The following is a 17,999-nucleotide window of genomic DNA, read 5'->3' as shown; positions in this document are numbered from 1 at the left end:
CTGCAGTCGATGGAGGAGCAGAGGAGCTATTCAGTAGCTCTTCAAATAAAAACACAACTCTGGAGTGGCTGTTACCTGATCAGTTTATTTTTCGTGTCTACAAGTTTCTTCCCTTTGACCTAGTGCAAGGTGAACATGGTAAAGGGATCCAACATTCACCCTCAATTTATTATTGACCAAATCACTCCTGACACTATGACAATGTGAGGTGGGTAGGTAGCAAATGATTAACCAGCACACCAGGGTGGTGTAGGTAATCCCCTACACAGTTGAAGGGTAGGGGTGACGAGTCGTGTTGTGAAAGGTGGAGGGGTGTAACCACATCATTCCACAGCACTTTGACAGTGACGTTGTAGGTGGTGAATATTCAACCCCTGCCAAATAACTGTCACAATTTGTAGCTACCTTGTCCCAAAAGGATTGCCAAACGCCCCCCTCCCACACACCCTTGGACTAAGGGTAAGAGGTAAGCTTTTTTCTCAACTGTCTGACAAGGTCATTGTGCTATGACAGAGTGGGAGGCTTAATTATTTTTCCACGTCTATCCACAGATCTGGGCAGGCCAGGGGCATGGGGAAGGGAAGGACTTTCCTAGAGAGACCAGCATAGGTCAGTAATATAAATTGGCTACTTTTGCATCATGCAACATCAGTTCTCTACTGAACAGCTTTTTTCGATTCACATGGAGTGACAAATAAAAATGCAAACTTTTTTTCTTTTTTCTTTTTAAATCCCCTCAGATTTGACGATCTAGCTTTCTAAAGAGTTTTTGGTGACCCTGAACATTTGCAGAGCAATGCACAATTGGGACACACACAGTGGACACATATCTTTGTTTCCATTCGATCACAAGTGGACAAAAAAAATCACCAAAGCTAAAGGAATTAAATGATGGAAAGACAGACAATGGCATTCAAAATCTGACAGCGTTTAGTGCAGCGCTTACAAAGTTCTAACTAAGTAACTTTCCTAGGGTTAAAGAACCATGTTGGGGCCATCCACCCACCTGAGCCAACCTGCCATAGCAGCACTCGCATTTTAATTTTGAATATTGATTCTCCATGTTGTGGTTCTAATTGCTCAAGGAGGGAGCAAAGTTACAAAGACTTCAAAACATTGATTCCCTAGGAATGGCGGCGTCAACTATACACGAGCGGGATTACAAGTCTGGAATATAAACTGACAGACGAGCTACTGAGTAATACTTGGAGAACCAGACATATTGAGAGGGAGCATGTACGGTTAGTGGTTTAACAATTTCCATGGACATTTTCAGGAGGTTAATCCCACAAACTATCGCATTGTTCTACCTGTGGTTCCTTAGTTTTCCAACGTTACTATACTATTTTTGTCACTGAATTTACACAGTAGTGGTACCACTTTTTGGCAAAGAGTCATCTTAGATTTCAGGTACCATAATAACAAGATAACTTCATTCATCTTCAAAATTCCTTACCAAAGGCCATGTATTGTCCAGTAGTTTGGAGGACTCTTGCAAGCGACGTCATCCATCTGAAAACAGGAACGCAAACAGGATATCCAAGTAAATTACACATAGAGAACATGTGAAAATGCAAACTACATACGGGACAGTTCGCAATTTCTGTAAAGTAACGCACCCAGGCAGACAAACGAGATTTAGGCACACATTAATTGGCAAAAAACAACCAGAATAATAAAAAGTTAAACAACTGTTTTAGCATATAAAGTACATTTTAATTTGATAAGAACAAAGCATGTGATAAAATCATTAATTCAATAATAGAACTCTGTAAAAACCATTCTGCATTAGTCCATATAGATTCATTGATAAAAGGAATGCAAAAGTATTCTATAGATCATAGATGGTTTCCTGCCAACGCGTAGTATATCTAAGCTAAAACAGTTGAGAATGTTGTTCAAAAAGGGGAAAATGTGCATATATAGGATACATAATATGAAAACTGTAATGTCTTGATGAAATTATTATCAGGTGGAACTTATATTTACGCGGTATATCATATGTTCTATGTATTAATACTTGGCCACATAGCTTTTTGGCAATTTGTACTTATTATTCTCAACTGTTTTAGCTTAGATATACTATTTAGTAAAATGTATCTATATTATTTTACAGCACCATGATGGTAAAGTCCTGATGAAGACACGGTCCTCGTGTCGAAACGCGTTGGCAGGAAACCATCTATGATCTATAGAATACTTTTGCATTCCTTTTAGCAATGAATCTATATGGACTAATGCAGAATGGTTTTTACATAGTTTCATTATTGAATTAATGATTTTATCACATGCTTTGTTCTTATCAAATTAAAATGTACTTTATATGCTAAAACAGTTGTTTAACTTTTTATTATTCTGGTTGTTTTTTGCCAATTAATGTGTGCCTAAATTTCGTTTGTCTGCCTGGGTGCGTTACTTTACAGATATTATTTACCCTGACCCAGGAGTACGATCCATATCAGGGGGTCCTTGTTGTTTACATATATCAGAATACCCTTGCTATTACCTGGGGTCCCTTGCCAGCTATCTTAAAATATTACCTTAAAAAAAGAGTACTTTATTCTTAAGTTGATTCATTTGGACAAATACCCTAATACTTCCGAACGGGATTTTCTTCATGCTGGCTCTTGAGCAGACAATGATCTAGGCTTGTTACATTTGATCTTGAACCCTCAGCTAATCGGTCATTTCTTATCTTGAGTTTTCAGGTTTATCACAGGCTGACAGAGATTTCCTGGCGAGGTACTGCGGCCAATGTTGATACATTTAAAAATACTGCAGTCACCTTTTGTCTTCCACTGACAGTATAGTGATCTAGTTCGCTTAACATGACAGGACACCTCGTACTAAGTCAATTATCCGCATCACTGTGGAATTCCATGCTTTTGTTCCACTAGTTATGTGGTAAGTTGGTAAACCAGCTCAGCCTTGATTTACCTGCTGCCTTCACCACCAAGGTGTTATATGTAGGTACAAATAGAAGGAGGATAGGACAGTTGGTGAATCTATGAAACCAAACCCACTTCAGAGCTTTTGGCCATCACAGCATCAAAATTAATAGCCAGATTCTTAAAGATATGGAGCATGATCCATCTCTTGATTTGTACAGAAGGGAACGGAAGGTTACCCCTGCACTCAGTCTCAAATGTGAATATTTCATATTTTAAGTTGTTCAGTGACCGATAATTTCATTTTTACCAAAGTTACCACATTTCTCAGTGTCCTCTGTAAGTTACCTAGAAACTCAGTATCCAAGGACTATTTGATCTGTTAATTAACTGTCACATTATACCAGGGTTGGGACAGCCCATGCCCACTGAACAAAGGAGGACGTCAAGACAACTGTATCTAACAGAGGAGGGGGCTCCCCTTTAAAGTTTTGGGACCAAAGGCCCTGGCAAGGATATCAGCTAGGGGCAGAGCTCAGATCACCAAAGGAGATGTGAGCAGTGACTTTTGTACCATGCCATCTTGGATTGTCCCAGCATGAGACACCCTACTAGTAGCCACGAGTGCCTGACTTCTAGCATTTTCAATCCCCACTAAAAACTCTCGCACAAGGGACAGACAGGTTGTTGGATTTGGACATTGAAACTGGACAAGTGGGTTTATCCAGGACAAGGGAAGCTGGTTTCCTTACTACGTCTGGGGGAAGATCTGGGCTTCTGTGCCCAAGATCAGAGAACAAGGAAAAAGGAAAAAAGAATGGCACAGGGAGCAAGTGTAACCAACACCCTGCTAAATGCGCCCTTGCTACGCCAAGAGACCTTTCTAAACTGCTTCTAGTGGCAAGAGCTCACCAGTATAAAAAGATCGCTAAAATCAGCGCAACAGGATAAGCAATATGGCCATTGGAAAAATTTGACTTTTGACCCCTAAGAGGCGATGGACCGTATGGGGCTCCACCTGAAAATGATGGCTGGGGCGAACCTGTGCCCGGGGGTCATCTCACAATTTAATTAAATATTTCCAGGGAAGGGTTATGAATTGGGCACCCTCCCCAGATTCCAGTCCCAGGTGACACTTCATGGAAGCAACCAGACACCACGACTCTGAGCCCCCAACGCCAAAGGGGGAGGGCACTGACATACTCCCCAATGGTGGTAAGCTTGCCACCGGCAGACACCGCATGCCGATTCATGATCGCATGGAGTGGGCAAGAGAGCAGGTAGAATGAGGAGAATCACAGGAGCAGCAAGGAGTGGACTACCCGTGTTGCTACAAAACAAAAGTAAATGGCAGGGTGCCTAGTGTGGTAAACCCAACAAAATAAAAATAAATAAAAAAAAATAACAAAGAAAAAAAGGATAGTGAGTGTCCTGAAGCAGCAAGAGGGCCACTCGAAGTATTCACTGCACCTGCGCTAGATTGCCCCATAATGACCTTCGAGGGGCCATTTTCATATGTTTTCTCCTCTTGTGGTGGTCCAAGGAGTACAGGTGCACCAGCAACTCTATTGCCAAGGTGCTTGGGGGCTGCAGGAGCACAAGCTGTCCCCCTTTTTTAACTTCTTGATAAACTCAACCTATGCTTGCATGATCAAGGAAATTATCAAGCCCCACCACCACCACAAAATAAGCATATTCAGCATCTTTGAATGCGTTTTCAAGGCTGGAGGATTTGGTCTTCATCTGGAACTGCAGTACCCTCTAGGGCTGGGGTTTTCCAACATGGGGGGCGGGCTCCCCTAGGGGGGGCCTCGAGTGATCCTGGGGGGGTGGGCCGCCATGCTCTGACCAAAAGAAGCATTATGCTGATAACAGTGTTTTGCTTTAAGCAGACAAAATTGAGCAGCAGTAAGCCACTCTGTAGTGGGCCATCATCAGCATCTTTGGTTATTTTTAGGTCTCGCCTAGCGATAAAGCACATGCGCTGCCCGCCTTGGCGAGATCTATTGTTGTTGATTTTATTTTGGAAGGTGGACAGGAGATGTGCACGTGCCCGGACAGGAGATGTGCACGTGCCCGGACAGGCGATGTGCATGCGCACGGCGTCTTGCCTCTCTTCCACCTTGTTCAATGCATGCCTCTGCCTGCCTGTCTCCCCCATAGAGTAACCTTTTCTGCCGCTCAATGCACATTGTCTGTCTCTTTAGAGGTCGTCCCTCTTCTTCTATCAATGCTTACATCCTGGTTTCTCCTCATTCCCAGTCTGTCTCCAGTGCCTGTCTCCTCTTCAGCCATTATTTCGCCAGTCCTTGCCTCTCTCTGATGCCTGCTTCCTCTCCTCGCATTCTGTGTCCACCTGGTGCCCGCACCTCGTGCCTCCCCCTGTACTGCCTGCCTCCTCTCCTCGCATTCTGTGTCCACAGGGAGCCCGCACCTCGCGCCCGCCCTGTCCAGGCCCCTGGCCCCAGCTCTGCCTGTTCAGTTTATGCATGCGAGCCCGCAAAGCGCCTGGAAGCGGCTCTATGTGGACACATGGACGCCCTTCCCACGTTCTCTTCTGTCAGTCACCAACCTCTCCACCCAGCGCCTCTGTACCTCTCCACCCAGAGCGCTGTACCGCTCCACCCAGCGCCTCTGTACCGCTCCACCCAGCGCCTCTGTACCGCTCCACCCAGCGCCTCTGTACCGCTCCACCCAGCGCCTCTGTACCGCTCCACCCAGCGCCTCTGTACCGCTCCACCCAGCGCCTCTGTACCGCTCCACCCAGCGCCTCTGTACCGCTCCACCCAGCGCCTCTGTACCGCTCCACCCAGCGCCTCTGTACCGCTCCACCCAGCGCCTCTGTACCGCTCCACCCAGCGCCTCTGTACCGCTCCACCCAGCGCCTCTGTACCGCTCCGCCCAGCGCCTCTGTACCGCTCCACCCAGCGCCTCTGTACCTCTCCACCCAGCACCTCTGTACCTCTCCACCCAGCGCCCCTGTACCTCTCCACCCAGCGCCTCTGTACCTCTCCATCCAGCGCCTCTGTACCTCTCCATCCAGCGCCTCTGTACCTCTCCATCCAGCGCCTCTGTACCTCTCCATCCAGCGCCCCTGTAGCTCTCCACCCAGCGCCCTGTAGCTCTCTATCCAGTGCTCTGTAGTTCTCCACCCAGAGCTCTGTACCTCTCCACCCAGCGCTCTGTACATCTCCACCCAGCGCCACAGTGCCTCTCCACCCAGCGCCACAGTGCCTCTCCACCCAGCGCCACAGTGCCTCTCCACCCAGCGCCACAGTGCCTCTCCACCCAGCGCCACAGTGCCTCTCCACCCAGTGCCTCTGTACCTCTCCTGCACTTTGCCTCTGCCTTTCTCTACCATTTACATCTCTCCCACCCCTACCACTACCTCCTTCCCTCCACTGCCCTGTTACTCAGTCATCTGCGCTGACCCCCTCTCAAGCAGCTGTCCCGGACCCATAAATGACTCTCCCATCCAGGATGGGAAGTGATGTCAGCATCAGAATACTTTGTTGTGTAAGCGCCTTGAAGAGAGCCCATACAATATTACACATTTGATAACCTGCCACAATAAGTTGCATGCCTCTCTGCTGCCCAAACGTCCAATCATAACTATAAACAACCAGTGGTAAAGGGCAGCGCTTCGTCTTCGCCGACGAATCGACAAATGGCCGGAGAGTTAGTTACAATAACACCGCAGAGGCGCCATACAAGATTATCTAGGTAATGCTTTAGGAACTCAGAGCTACTAAGGTCCTCTGGCGATGCTTCTGGACAGAAGGGCTGCACCATCAGCAACAAACATTTGCAATGCAATAGGTCTCGCATTTACGCGAGTTTAAGCTATTGGCATTGTAAATGACAATACCTTACATTTAAATTTAAAAAACCAAAACATAAATAAAAGGCATTGTCATTTACAATGCCAATGGCTCAAACTTGTGTGAATGCAAGACCTATTGCATTGCAAATGCTTGTTATCCTTGCTGGGAGAAAGTGTCAAAAGGGAAGGGACTTAAAATATTCTTCAAAACCCCCATGTCGAATATTCACACTGTGGATCATTTTACAGTTAGTGAGGCCTGACTTACCAGAATAGTATGTTTGACAATAAACATTTGATTGCATTTTTAAAACAGTAACAGAACTTCACTGCAATCTTTAAATAAGTATAGACACATTTAAACGTTGGCAGTTTAATGGAATAATTGTGAAAAATGTGTAGGGGGGCCTCCAGTGAATTTTCCTTTCACGGGGTGGGGGGCGTGGCATAAAAAGGTTTGAAGATCAGTGCTCTAGGGGTTAGTTCTGTGGCTGAATTGTATGTGGCCTCAAGGAGTATGGAAAAGACACAGACACGTTATGTTCATTTCAAATGCTTTATTGATGGTAGAATGCAGACCGTGATTTTTGATCAATGCTTTATGTATACATTTGTAAATGAACGTGTAGTATCTAGTCTTGTGTGTAAGAACTATAATTTTCCTTTTTTACGTGAAAAGTACGGACAGAACAATAATGTGTTGAGGGTCATTATTGCGTGCCAGTGAATGGCCCAAACCACCTACCCTGAGTATGCCGTGGACTGCTCTGCTTCGCTAGCCTGAGAGAGTCAAGCATTCCAATGATGTGCTTGGTTCCCAATAAGAGGAAATTGTAGACCTATTACTTGCACAGACCTCACATCCAACACAAACAATCACCCAACTTCTTACAGTGATCAGTAATGTCCAGTGTCGCAAATTAGTCTCACATTACCACTAGGCAATCAGCTGCAACATCTAAAAGTCAAAAGGAGCGAAGTCACTTTAGAAGACAACCAAGGAAATTAGTCGCTGTGCTTGGACCAAAGCTTCATTGGAAAGGAAAACAATTTCTCTAAGACCATATTCATAAGTTTTATAAATGTGATGTGTCGGAGGTTGGCAAGTACCATGAAAAATGTATTGGACATGGCCCCGTTAAACCACCAATTAAACAACTTCATTGGCTAGAGGTAAGAACTGAGGATCAAAATGAAAATCTTCTGTAAGATTAATTAAGCTTACTGGGAAAATAAAACTAGCTAGGATTGCAATCTGGCTCCTCATTAACCCCCAGCCACAAATTTAGTACAACTTATGCAAAAATCGACCTTCAGACAACGAGGCAAACAACTGTCATCCAAGACCTCAGGCCCTGCAACATATTGAACCCTAGATGAGATCAAAACTAACCATTCCGGATTCAGGCTAGCAATCGGCTAAAGGTTTTACATTAGTGGCAGTGACAGATGAAGGATTAGATAGGGGTTCCATACTCAGCATCTGGATATATTCTACCCACTCCTCATCGCCATTATTAGTTCTTTTACTTTACATGTTTAACCATGCGTTTGCTAATCTGAAAGTTGACTTGTGCTTTCTTTTTTTTTTTATTTGTAACTGAAACCAATCATTAACAAGACAAGTAGAATTGGTTTTATGAAGACAGTAGATGGCTAAACCCACAAACATGTTGATATATTTTGTGCATAATGGCTGCTCTGTCCCCATGGGAATGGTAAAGGCGGGTTCCCTGGAAAGTCATCCTGAACTAGCAGGAAATGGACTAGGGAGAAGGCAGGGCAGGATATAGGATAGTGAAAAGGATGGACTTCCGGAGGTTGGGTAGAGAGGTGCCAGATTACAGTGGGGTGGCCTCACCTCACTGACGTTAAGGAATGGGACAAGGAAGTGGAATGAAAAGGTAGGTGCAGGGTTTAACTTGAATGCCTGCAGTCTGCATTTTCCACAAACATACCTGTCTGCCAGGTGAAAAATAACAGACAGGACATTACAGTGATACTTAGAAAATGGACAGTACAATCTATGCCCTAAACGAATTTTACTAATTTCTCTTGAATGTCAATCAGTAATAAACCATTAAAAGAATATGTTCAAGTAGTATATATCCAACTTTCACATGACACTGTAGATAAGTCCATATATGTGCAACAAAGTATGTATTGCAATCACCATTTACCAACAGTAAAACAGAACAAAGGTTTTTGGGTGAGATGCTTACCTTGCAAACACTTACTGGCCAATGGTGAGTCAAAACTAGCTTCTTCCATTCCTGACTATATTTGTGTAAAGAAAAAAAGCTGCTATTCAAAGCATTCTAGAGACAAGTTGATTTCGATGCACATTCAGAAACTATAAACGAATATTAAAACCACAAAATTATTTTCAAATAAGGAATTACATAGTGTGCAGAAAATTCACAAACTATTTTTCTTCATAAATTATAATTGACAGCAAGTTAAAATGGTTTACAATTGAGGTTAAAGGCTGTTCCCATTTGTACGATAAAGCTTTTATTATGGCATTTGAAGAAATCCGCCTTTCTTGATTGGTCACTCCAGATTTTTCACCTTTTGCTGGACCCTATATTTTTGCTGGCTTAAGACCTCTGTGCACTTTGTCCTTGCTAACCAGCAGTAAAGCATGTGTGCTCTCTCTTTAAACATAGTTTAATTGGCATACTCATAATTGGCCTACTTTACTTGCCTATAAGTCCGTGGTATGTGGTGCATAGTAAACTCAGGGCCTAGAATGTAGTGCCACTAGTGGACTGCAGAACCAATTGCCCCATTCACTACAGTGGCAGTGCAAACATGGCTTCAGGCCTACCACTGTAGCAGTATGATAACAATTACATTTGGCCTGCCAAATTAAACCCCATTGATAGGTCACAACTTCCATTTTAAATATTAATGTCATCTTTATGTAGGCCTTGTAGCCCAGGGTGCATGGTGTTCAAAATTAGGACATTTAGTAACTTAATATTAACATATCTTTACAGTGACTAGCACCCAAAAGCTATTTTCGCGGTGGCAGGCCTAGCTGTCATAAGTTGAAATTAAAATACTAATACTCTTGTCTTGGGAATGGAACCAGCTAGAAAATAATTAAAATAGTTTTAATAGGTATTAGACACCCAATTCAATGATGATGTTGGATTTTCCATAACAATTAAGGAAAAGTAACCTTTAGAAAGTTCCCTGAATTAAGTTCCTGGGGGTAAATTTTCATCGGCTCACTACTTCTCCTAGGCAGTAATTAGCCTTGAATCTGTGTCAATAGGTGGGACATGCCTCCCAGGAGCAAACAATAGGCTGACTTGAATGGGGAGATGACTCCTCTGAGCTCCACCAGATATCCTGGGTGGGGGCTGTGGGCATAGTGTCAAATAGGGTCTGAGTATCAAACCCTGCTGGACAGGTCTGCCGGATTCACATATACTTGAAAGGGGAGAGAACAGGATGCCAAGAAAAATTTTGTAGAGTCACTATCTGGTTGCTGAAGGGCTCATCGTTTGTCCTTCCAGACTTATGACTCTTGGTTTATTGAGGAGCTATTCAAAGTGGAATTTAGTGTTAGGTGTGGGAGGACACTTGGATTACCAGGAGTACACTGTCTCCACTCACCCCAGCCCTCAGAGCACAATCTTAAAAATGTACTAAATGGATAGAGTTGGCCCGGAGAACTTTTACCTCATTGGTTAGGGTGTGCCCTGGAGTCCCACCCATTAGCCAGTGTCAGATATAAATCTGGTACCTCAAGGCACCCACTTCAGAGCACTTCATTGACCTGAGGAAGTTCAGAAAAGGACTGGACCTGCAGTCAGTGACCTGAGAGGAATCCTGAAGTACTGAACCTGCTTCCTCTTGTACCCAGGGCAATTAAGGGGATCAAAGGGTCATAAAACTGACTTCTTGTTCAAGCTACAGTCATACAACAACCCGCAAGAGGCCTTTTCTTGGAAGTACCCAGCAGGCCAGTGGCAACTGGAACAGGACTGTACCTGGACTGTACTCTGCTGATTGCCCCTGCATGACACCCTGTGAGTCTCTTCACGCCTCATCTGAGTAACTGGGAGGTTTCCAAGGGCGCTCTTCCGGTAGATTAGTATTTTATGGGCTAAGGTTCTGATTTATATGTTGGCTGTAAGGATATTCAGTCGCAATGGCAACAGAATACCTTACCGCCAACATAATGGTCTCCCCGCCCGATTTAATTGAAGGGGACCATTGGTGTAAGCACAGCGGAGAGCACTCCTTCTCGGCAATGATTACACCCCTTCAACGTCCTAAGGGCCTTCGGTGGTTGACCACTTAATTTAGATGGACGGACATACAGGTCAGTTTCGATGTCTGTCACAGGCTGGAAAACCTTGGTGGTAAGGGGCAGTGAAAACTGTCAAATACTCTCCCCGCCAATGGAGATATCCCCTACGGAGAGGGTGAGCATTTTTTATTCCCAGAAAGAAAATCCTGCATTGGGATTTTCTTTTTGAATAAAACTAATAAATAATGTTCACAGAAGACTCAGTCGTGTTTCTGGAGTTGTGTGTCAAACTTAAAAAAGCATTGACAGTCATTCAGATTGCCCAGATCTGCAAAACTTTGGAGGAACTCATATCTTCCACTGGAGAAAAAGAAAAATGCTAAATTTAACAATGGGAAATGATAATTTTCCAAATGTGTTTTTCCAAAAGATTTGCAGAGCTGGGTTAATGAATAATTGAAATATAGCAGACAGGTTAACACTAAATTCCCTTGCCGATTACAATCACATCTTGAAGTCTGCCAAAACTCTTTTTGTAGCATAAATCTCTCGAAAATTACTTAATGCATTAAAGCAAATCACTGAAACTGATCTGGAAGTTTGAGTTCCATGCCACGGTCCCTTCAGTAGTTTCTGTAGTTGCAAGCAAACTTCCTACAAGTTAAAAAAATATATACTTCAGCTTTGGTGCTTCAACAAAAAAAGGGCAAGTTTTTGGGATCATCCTTAGTACAAGCAGAACATGCTGGTGTCCAGTTGCCTACAGTCGACGACATTCATGGTTTCAAAAGTTAAAGGCATTACCTGGCCTCTCAGAAATAGTACTCTTTCTTATGTCATAGCTACGGGTCTAGAGTACCAGATCCAATCGAACAACAGCCTGTCAGCATAGGCTCATCGGTATGTTCAATAATGTTGAGCTCCAGGTTTAGAGTAAATAATGTAATATTTTAGCTCAGGAAAGGTAGTACAGAACTACCAAATTACTGCGATCTCACCCAAACATGATTTCTTAGGATGATCAGTCACTAAGGGAGCATCCTAATGTATAGAAGAAACTTTAAGGGTATACAACCGAGTGCAACACAGCAACTTAATAGCTTAAATGCAAGTAAGGTTCATTTGCACTAAAGGACATTTTGGTCAGATCACAATCACATCACAAAAGGAATTTGAATGAAACCAGGTATGCTACTGTGACTTGTGTCATGTTGGTAACCAGGATGTTGGAACTTTGAAAAACTCCAACAAATCTTTTCCTTATTAGACTCTTTTATACTCACAAGCCTAACTAAACCAGGACTAATTGGGTATTTCTGTATAATCCAACAACAATGGATTCTGGAAAAAATAAAATAATCAACATGTCTATTTGAAAGACCTCAAGTTTGTATCTTGTGCACCCTTACCTTGTTAGGGTTAGTGAATTTGCTGTAGGAAATAGTTGTTTTTTGACTCCGGGTAGGTTAAAAGATATGCCCAATTCAGACAATTTGTCTAGCACATTTAATTCCAAGACTAAGGGGGCTATTATGATGGCGGGCGGACAAAGTCCGCCCACTATTGCAAGGGAGCCAGGGACCGATCAAAGTTGCTGCGGTCCCACTATTGGCATTAGGATGCACCCGCCACACTGTCGGGCACATCCTGGGCCTTTTACATTGTGGGTGTATCTGCTAGCTGCAGACCCATTCGCAAAGTAAAAGTACTGTGCACAGCCTTGCCATGCATTATATGGCAGGCACCACGTTGTGCCTGCCACGTAGTGCATGGCAAGGAGAGGGGGTACCATAGGTACCCCTAATGTGCACCCTCCTACCACCCTGGGGGCCCGCAACGGGCCCCCAACAGCAAAAACCTCATGCCTTTCCAAGGCAGCAACACTGCCATGAAAAGGCTGCTCGCTGCCTGCATCATAATATGGATGGCGGTGTCTTGCAGACACCGCCACCATATCATGCCCCTTTTCCGCTCGGTCGACGAGTGGACCGGAGGATAAGCGGCGGGCGGTCTTTCCGTCCGCCGCGGACCCCCCAGCCATACTATATGGCAGAAGGTCTTTCAGGTATGGATGGCGGGCGGATCGCCCCCTGCCGGGCCAGCGGTGGCTACCACCGGCCCGGCGGGGGCGATCCACCCGCCATCCTAATGGGCCCCTTAGTTTCAAGCAAATTTCAGAATAACTGAACATATAGATGTTTAAGATTTTTCAGAAGCAATACCTTAGTATGAGAAATGTGCCATGTGCAGAACTGCTATTTTGTCTAACCAACGTTGGTGTGTCGTTAGTCTCCCAGGATAGACTACCTTGCAGTTGTTTTTCCCGTTCCAGGGCCTATGAATGAATCAGTGATGATTTGCATGTGCTCGCCTGTGATCTACGAAAACATTCATGTAAGAGGTTCTACATAGTACACATTCTCAGCAGTGCTTTACCATAGGCTTTTGTAATTACCAATGACGTTTGCATTTTGAGAGTAGCTACGCACAACCACGTTATTCACGTACCAGACCAGAGCAAAAATGGGAAACCAAAATAGGTTACTCAAAACAAATACTGAGGAGCTATGTTCTCAGTAGGCTGCGCACGTGAAGCCTTCCTTCTTACAGCGCCCAGACAACCGCTGGGAGCGCGCTCTGCACTTTATGACCAAAATACATATCAAAAGGGAAGTTTGAAAACTTCCCTTTTCATGGCAGACGGAGCACCAGGAGGCTAAGTCAAATAAATAGCAAACTAGCAAATACATAACTTCTTCAAAGAGCAGAGTGCTTCCAGAGACCCATAGCAGGCAGTGTGAAACAAAACACGTGATTTTGTTCCACACTGCAAGGAGGGTGTGAATGTGTCATTACGGCCAATGCTGCTGACAATGGAACTGGGGAAACTGGTTCCAGTCTTGCTATTCAAAACGCTCCAATACTTTCTGGTCGAAGTTGCTCAAAAAACCGTAAACAAAATGAAACTTTCACCAACATTGTTTAACCAATCCTCCTTTTTGTCCATCAATCACAAATGAGGGTACCTCCAACTACACGAGTTCAGGCTTTTCACTGTACAAAACAACGCGGGTTAGATTTTGTAGCCTATAAAGTCGCCCCATCTGTAATTATAACCCAGGCCACATATAGGGTACAACACGACTCCGGACTTGCATTCTAGTTCACTAATATCTTGTTTCTCAGTTCAGGATTAAAAACTCTAACTCTTGATAAATACTGCACACATATTCTAATGTACCAAGAGGAGGTGTTTTGGCGTTTACATTTTTTGAATACTGAAGACACATCACCATTGTCTAACATTATCTGTGCTGCATAATTGACATGCCACATATTTTCAAGGCTTGGCTCGTGAATGGACCCTTACGAGCCAGATCCAGGCCTTGGCTCAGCGGTCCCTGATAATATGTTGGTTCACCCACTACTCTGCTTTGCACCATCGTCTGGGCCACTGGAATTATGCGTCAGGAAAGGACTAAATTATGCAGCAGGCTTGAATTACGCGGCAAGAACAATCAAGTTATGCAGCTTAATGCAGGACGTTTTCTGATAGTACCTTATTATTTTGACATTTCACACATGCTAACACTATCTGGGCAAATGATTCACCTCATTAGTACAGATTTAACACCCAAGTACAACAAAAAGCAACACAAAGGTGACCAGTAAACCTTTGCGAAAGGTCTTCCATTCTGCAGCAGTACGGGCAGTCCGGTATTTAGTAACTTACAAGCAATTTTGGGGGTTAAAATCTGCAAATTATACAGCAGATGATGGATTATGTGGCAAATCCATATTTGTGTGGAAAAGGCTACAGCAGCAAAATCTTAGAATTCCAGTGGCCCTCGCCTTAGTACAAGATCTGAGGGTTCTGTCAAGAATTGGTTTTGTACTGGAAAGGGATCCTTTCATTACAAAAAATATCCTTTAAGACGTTTTCCACTATGTGTGTGCTGTGCAGTGCAATACATATACACAGCTTAAAAAACATGGAGACTTTTTAAAGTTGCTCCACTGTTATTCCTGCCTTGAGGAGACATAATTCTTTGGCTCAAATCCCCACATATACATTTTATTAGATACGGATTTGCCTCAAAACGCTCTGGTAGTTGTATGGGAACGCCCATGTACCACCGATGGTACCCCCCCTTAATGCAAAGTAGCACAATTTAGGGCATTGGGCTACTTTGGGTTACTGAGGGCAACTATCCTACACAAATCATGATTTGCATGAGCAAGTAAATCCATCCACAACACTGTATGCTGGTATTGTGTCACTTTTGTGATACAAACTCAGCACAACGTGTTGATACATCTGGATCAGACTCTCTGAACAGCTACTTGTCAATATCAAAGGACAATTTGGGTTCTGACTTCAAGCCAATGCAAATTTAGCAAATGTTGTTGTACTGTGTAAAATTAGAAGGCAATGAAGATCCGAAGGAGAAGGGGACCCTGAAGCATGAGAGTAAACTGGTTTGCGTCTGGCATGGAGCATGCCAAACTTCTGTAGACATGTTCTGAGCAGTAAAGAAGTTCTAAACTTGCTCCAACAGTTATCATTTAGTTATGGATCGTGAAGAGTGGTAAATCATGAAATTTACAAATAGCGAAAATTACAGGGGTGACTATAACTGTAGCTGCACCATTTCGCCTAACTGCACATTAGTGTTTTTATCAAAAGGATAGTTCAATTTTCACTCTCTCTGCGGCACCTCACATTTATCTGCAGCAATGTTCACAAAAGAATGTTTGAAGCATGTAATTGAACTTCATGCCCATTACCCAACATTTCCCATACAGGTTACACCTACTGATAACATCCTTATCAACCTTGCAGTCCAAAGAAGTGCCCAGAATCACAAGGTCAATCAAAATACCTCATAACTTTGTCCAGAGTATTAACCACTAATCAAATACAAGAAGACCAAACAACCACACCAGTGTCCCTGTCTATAGCCATCACACGTGGTGATGTGTGAATGCAGGCCTCTAAGTGGTAGCAAGGCTGGTGGGATACCGGGCCTGGCCAAGGCTGCCTGCCCCATTTATTACCTTTTGACTATTATAGAGGAGGTTAGCCAAACAGGGCCAAGGATACAGTGAGTGCCACCTGTGATGTTAACATGTGATTTTAGCGATGGGCACGGCTATTTTTACTGCAGGCACGTCAAAGGCACCACAGCCAGACATGCAAGAGGCCCTGTCTTCTCTGCACTGGCTGCAGTTTAACATCTGAGACACAAAGGCGGATAGGAGGAATGGTTGCAATAAGTCTTACCACTGGCAGTCACTCCGGGTAGCATTCCAACCCATTCTTCTTTTGCCTACCATGCTACCTCAGTCTGGACGCAGTCATATGAAAATTTGTCTTAAACCTCCTCCAATAGGAATAGTCTACTCTGAACTGCCAGGCCAAGTCCTCCATGAAAAAGAGCGCAAGCAACCCAAGACCGGTTTCAGTTGGGTATAGCTTATTTCCAGTGGCACAGTGACCATGGGGCCCACGTCTAGGTATACCCTTGGTCACTTAGTGCATTACATCAAACACACGAAAATTGATGGGAGGAGTGCTTGCAGTAGGTCTAACCAATGTCAATCACTCAGAGCAGCATTTCAAACGATTGTTCTTTTGACCTCCAGGTTTGGGCACAGACATATGCAAATCAGCCTTGACCCTCCTCCAATAGGAGCATTACAGCCAGAACGGCCAGTCCAGGTCCTCCCGGAACCAGGAAATAAGCAACCCAGGAATGGTTTTGCCCTGATGTTGCTAAGAACCTTTTTGAAGTGTCTACCTGGGTTTAACTACGTGCGATCTCTTCCCCAGGGAGGGGTTGGTGAGGAGTCATTGCCACAGAGAGCGAAACCGGTTGCAGAAAGACACAGGTAAAACTCGGAACAGAGGCTATAGTGCAGCAGAGGCCAAACATTCATTCAGTGGGTTTGTGGAAGAGCTTGTCATGAAGTAGACAAGAAGACCGATAGTTGATGGATGAGGTGAAAAGGCAGCACAAACAAAGAAAAACAAAAAGGGTGGAATGAAATAGAGGTGGATACAATGAGGTTGGGTGGAGGAAGGCAGCTATGAAGGAGAGATATTAAGGAGGTAAACAATGGAGGGGTAAAAATGGGATATGAAATAGAGAGAATAAAAGAAGAGGAGAGACATGGAAAGAAAATAAACAAGGAAATAGGAAAGAAAGACTGGAGAGTAGAGAAAAGATAAGAACGGGGATTGGAAAGTAAGAAATGATACTAGATAGGAAAGGAGAGAAGTAGGAAGGACAGAAATAATAGAAAGATGGAGATATAAGACGATTTGAGGGTGTAAGGTAGAGGAGAGATTTGAATGTAGAGAGAAAATGAGGCTTGTATGGAGGGGATGAGCTATGTAAGTGAGATAGAATAAGGAAGAAGTGAATAAGCAAGGAAGGGGAGAGAAACATAGAAAGGAGAGGAAAAGGCAGGGAAAAAAGAAGGAAAGGGCGATAAAACAACCAAACAGGGATAGGTAGAACAAGAGGTGACAAACAAGGAGGTTCAAGCCAGAGAGAGGAACAAGATGAGGGAGAAGCACAGTCAAGTTATAGATTTAATTGAGTACGGGTGAAATGAGAGAGAACAGGGAGATTAGAGAGTTTGTGAGAGAGAGAAGAGTAGGACTTAGATTGAAGAGAGGAGACAGAATGAGGGAAAAGTGGAGCAGAGCGGAAACAGAGAAAGAAAGGTGGAAGTGTCAGGAAGAGCACAGAGAGAGCAAAAAGTTGTTTTTTTAAAAAGGAAGAGGAATGTGTTGTTTCCTGCCGGAATCCTGATGTGGAATCCATGCATGTACATGGAATCTCATACGGGGCAGCATTCTCTCCTTGGGACCTGGGGGTTCTGAGAAGGTTGGTGTTTGAATGCCAGTCCGTTGGAGTTCCTGACAGAGGTGGATGAGGTGCAATCTGTAGCATGAAAATAAACAACATACTGAAATCAAGACATGCCTAAGCTTTTACTTCTGTACAGAGGG

The 17,999-nt window shown here is 43.9% G+C and overlaps 1 protein-coding gene across 1 annotated transcript in view; it reads right to left on the bottom strand.

Moving 5' to 3' along the window:
• The window catches only part of LOC144762613 (ribonuclease T2-like), a 155,360-nt gene that overhangs the window by 108,708 nt on the left and 28,653 nt on the right, over positions 1-17,999 (bottom strand). The window contains exons 3-4 of the mRNA XM_078647840.1: positions 8,934-8,988; positions 1,457-1,512 (exon numbers count right to left, since the gene is read on the bottom strand). Coding sequence (XP_078503966.1) covers positions 1,457-1,512; positions 8,934-8,988 — 111 coding nt within the window. The remainder of the gene's footprint in view (positions 1-1,456; positions 1,513-8,933; positions 8,989-17,999) is intronic.

This window comes from Lissotriton helveticus, chromosome 6 (genome assembly GCF_964261635.1).
Source record: "Lissotriton helveticus chromosome 6, aLisHel1.1, whole genome shotgun sequence".
Classification (NCBI taxonomy): Eukaryota; Metazoa; Chordata; class Amphibia; order Caudata; family Salamandridae; genus Lissotriton; species Lissotriton helveticus.
The sequence above is the reverse complement of the archived record's forward strand: the minus strand, read 5'-3'. Positions and strand labels throughout refer to the sequence as shown.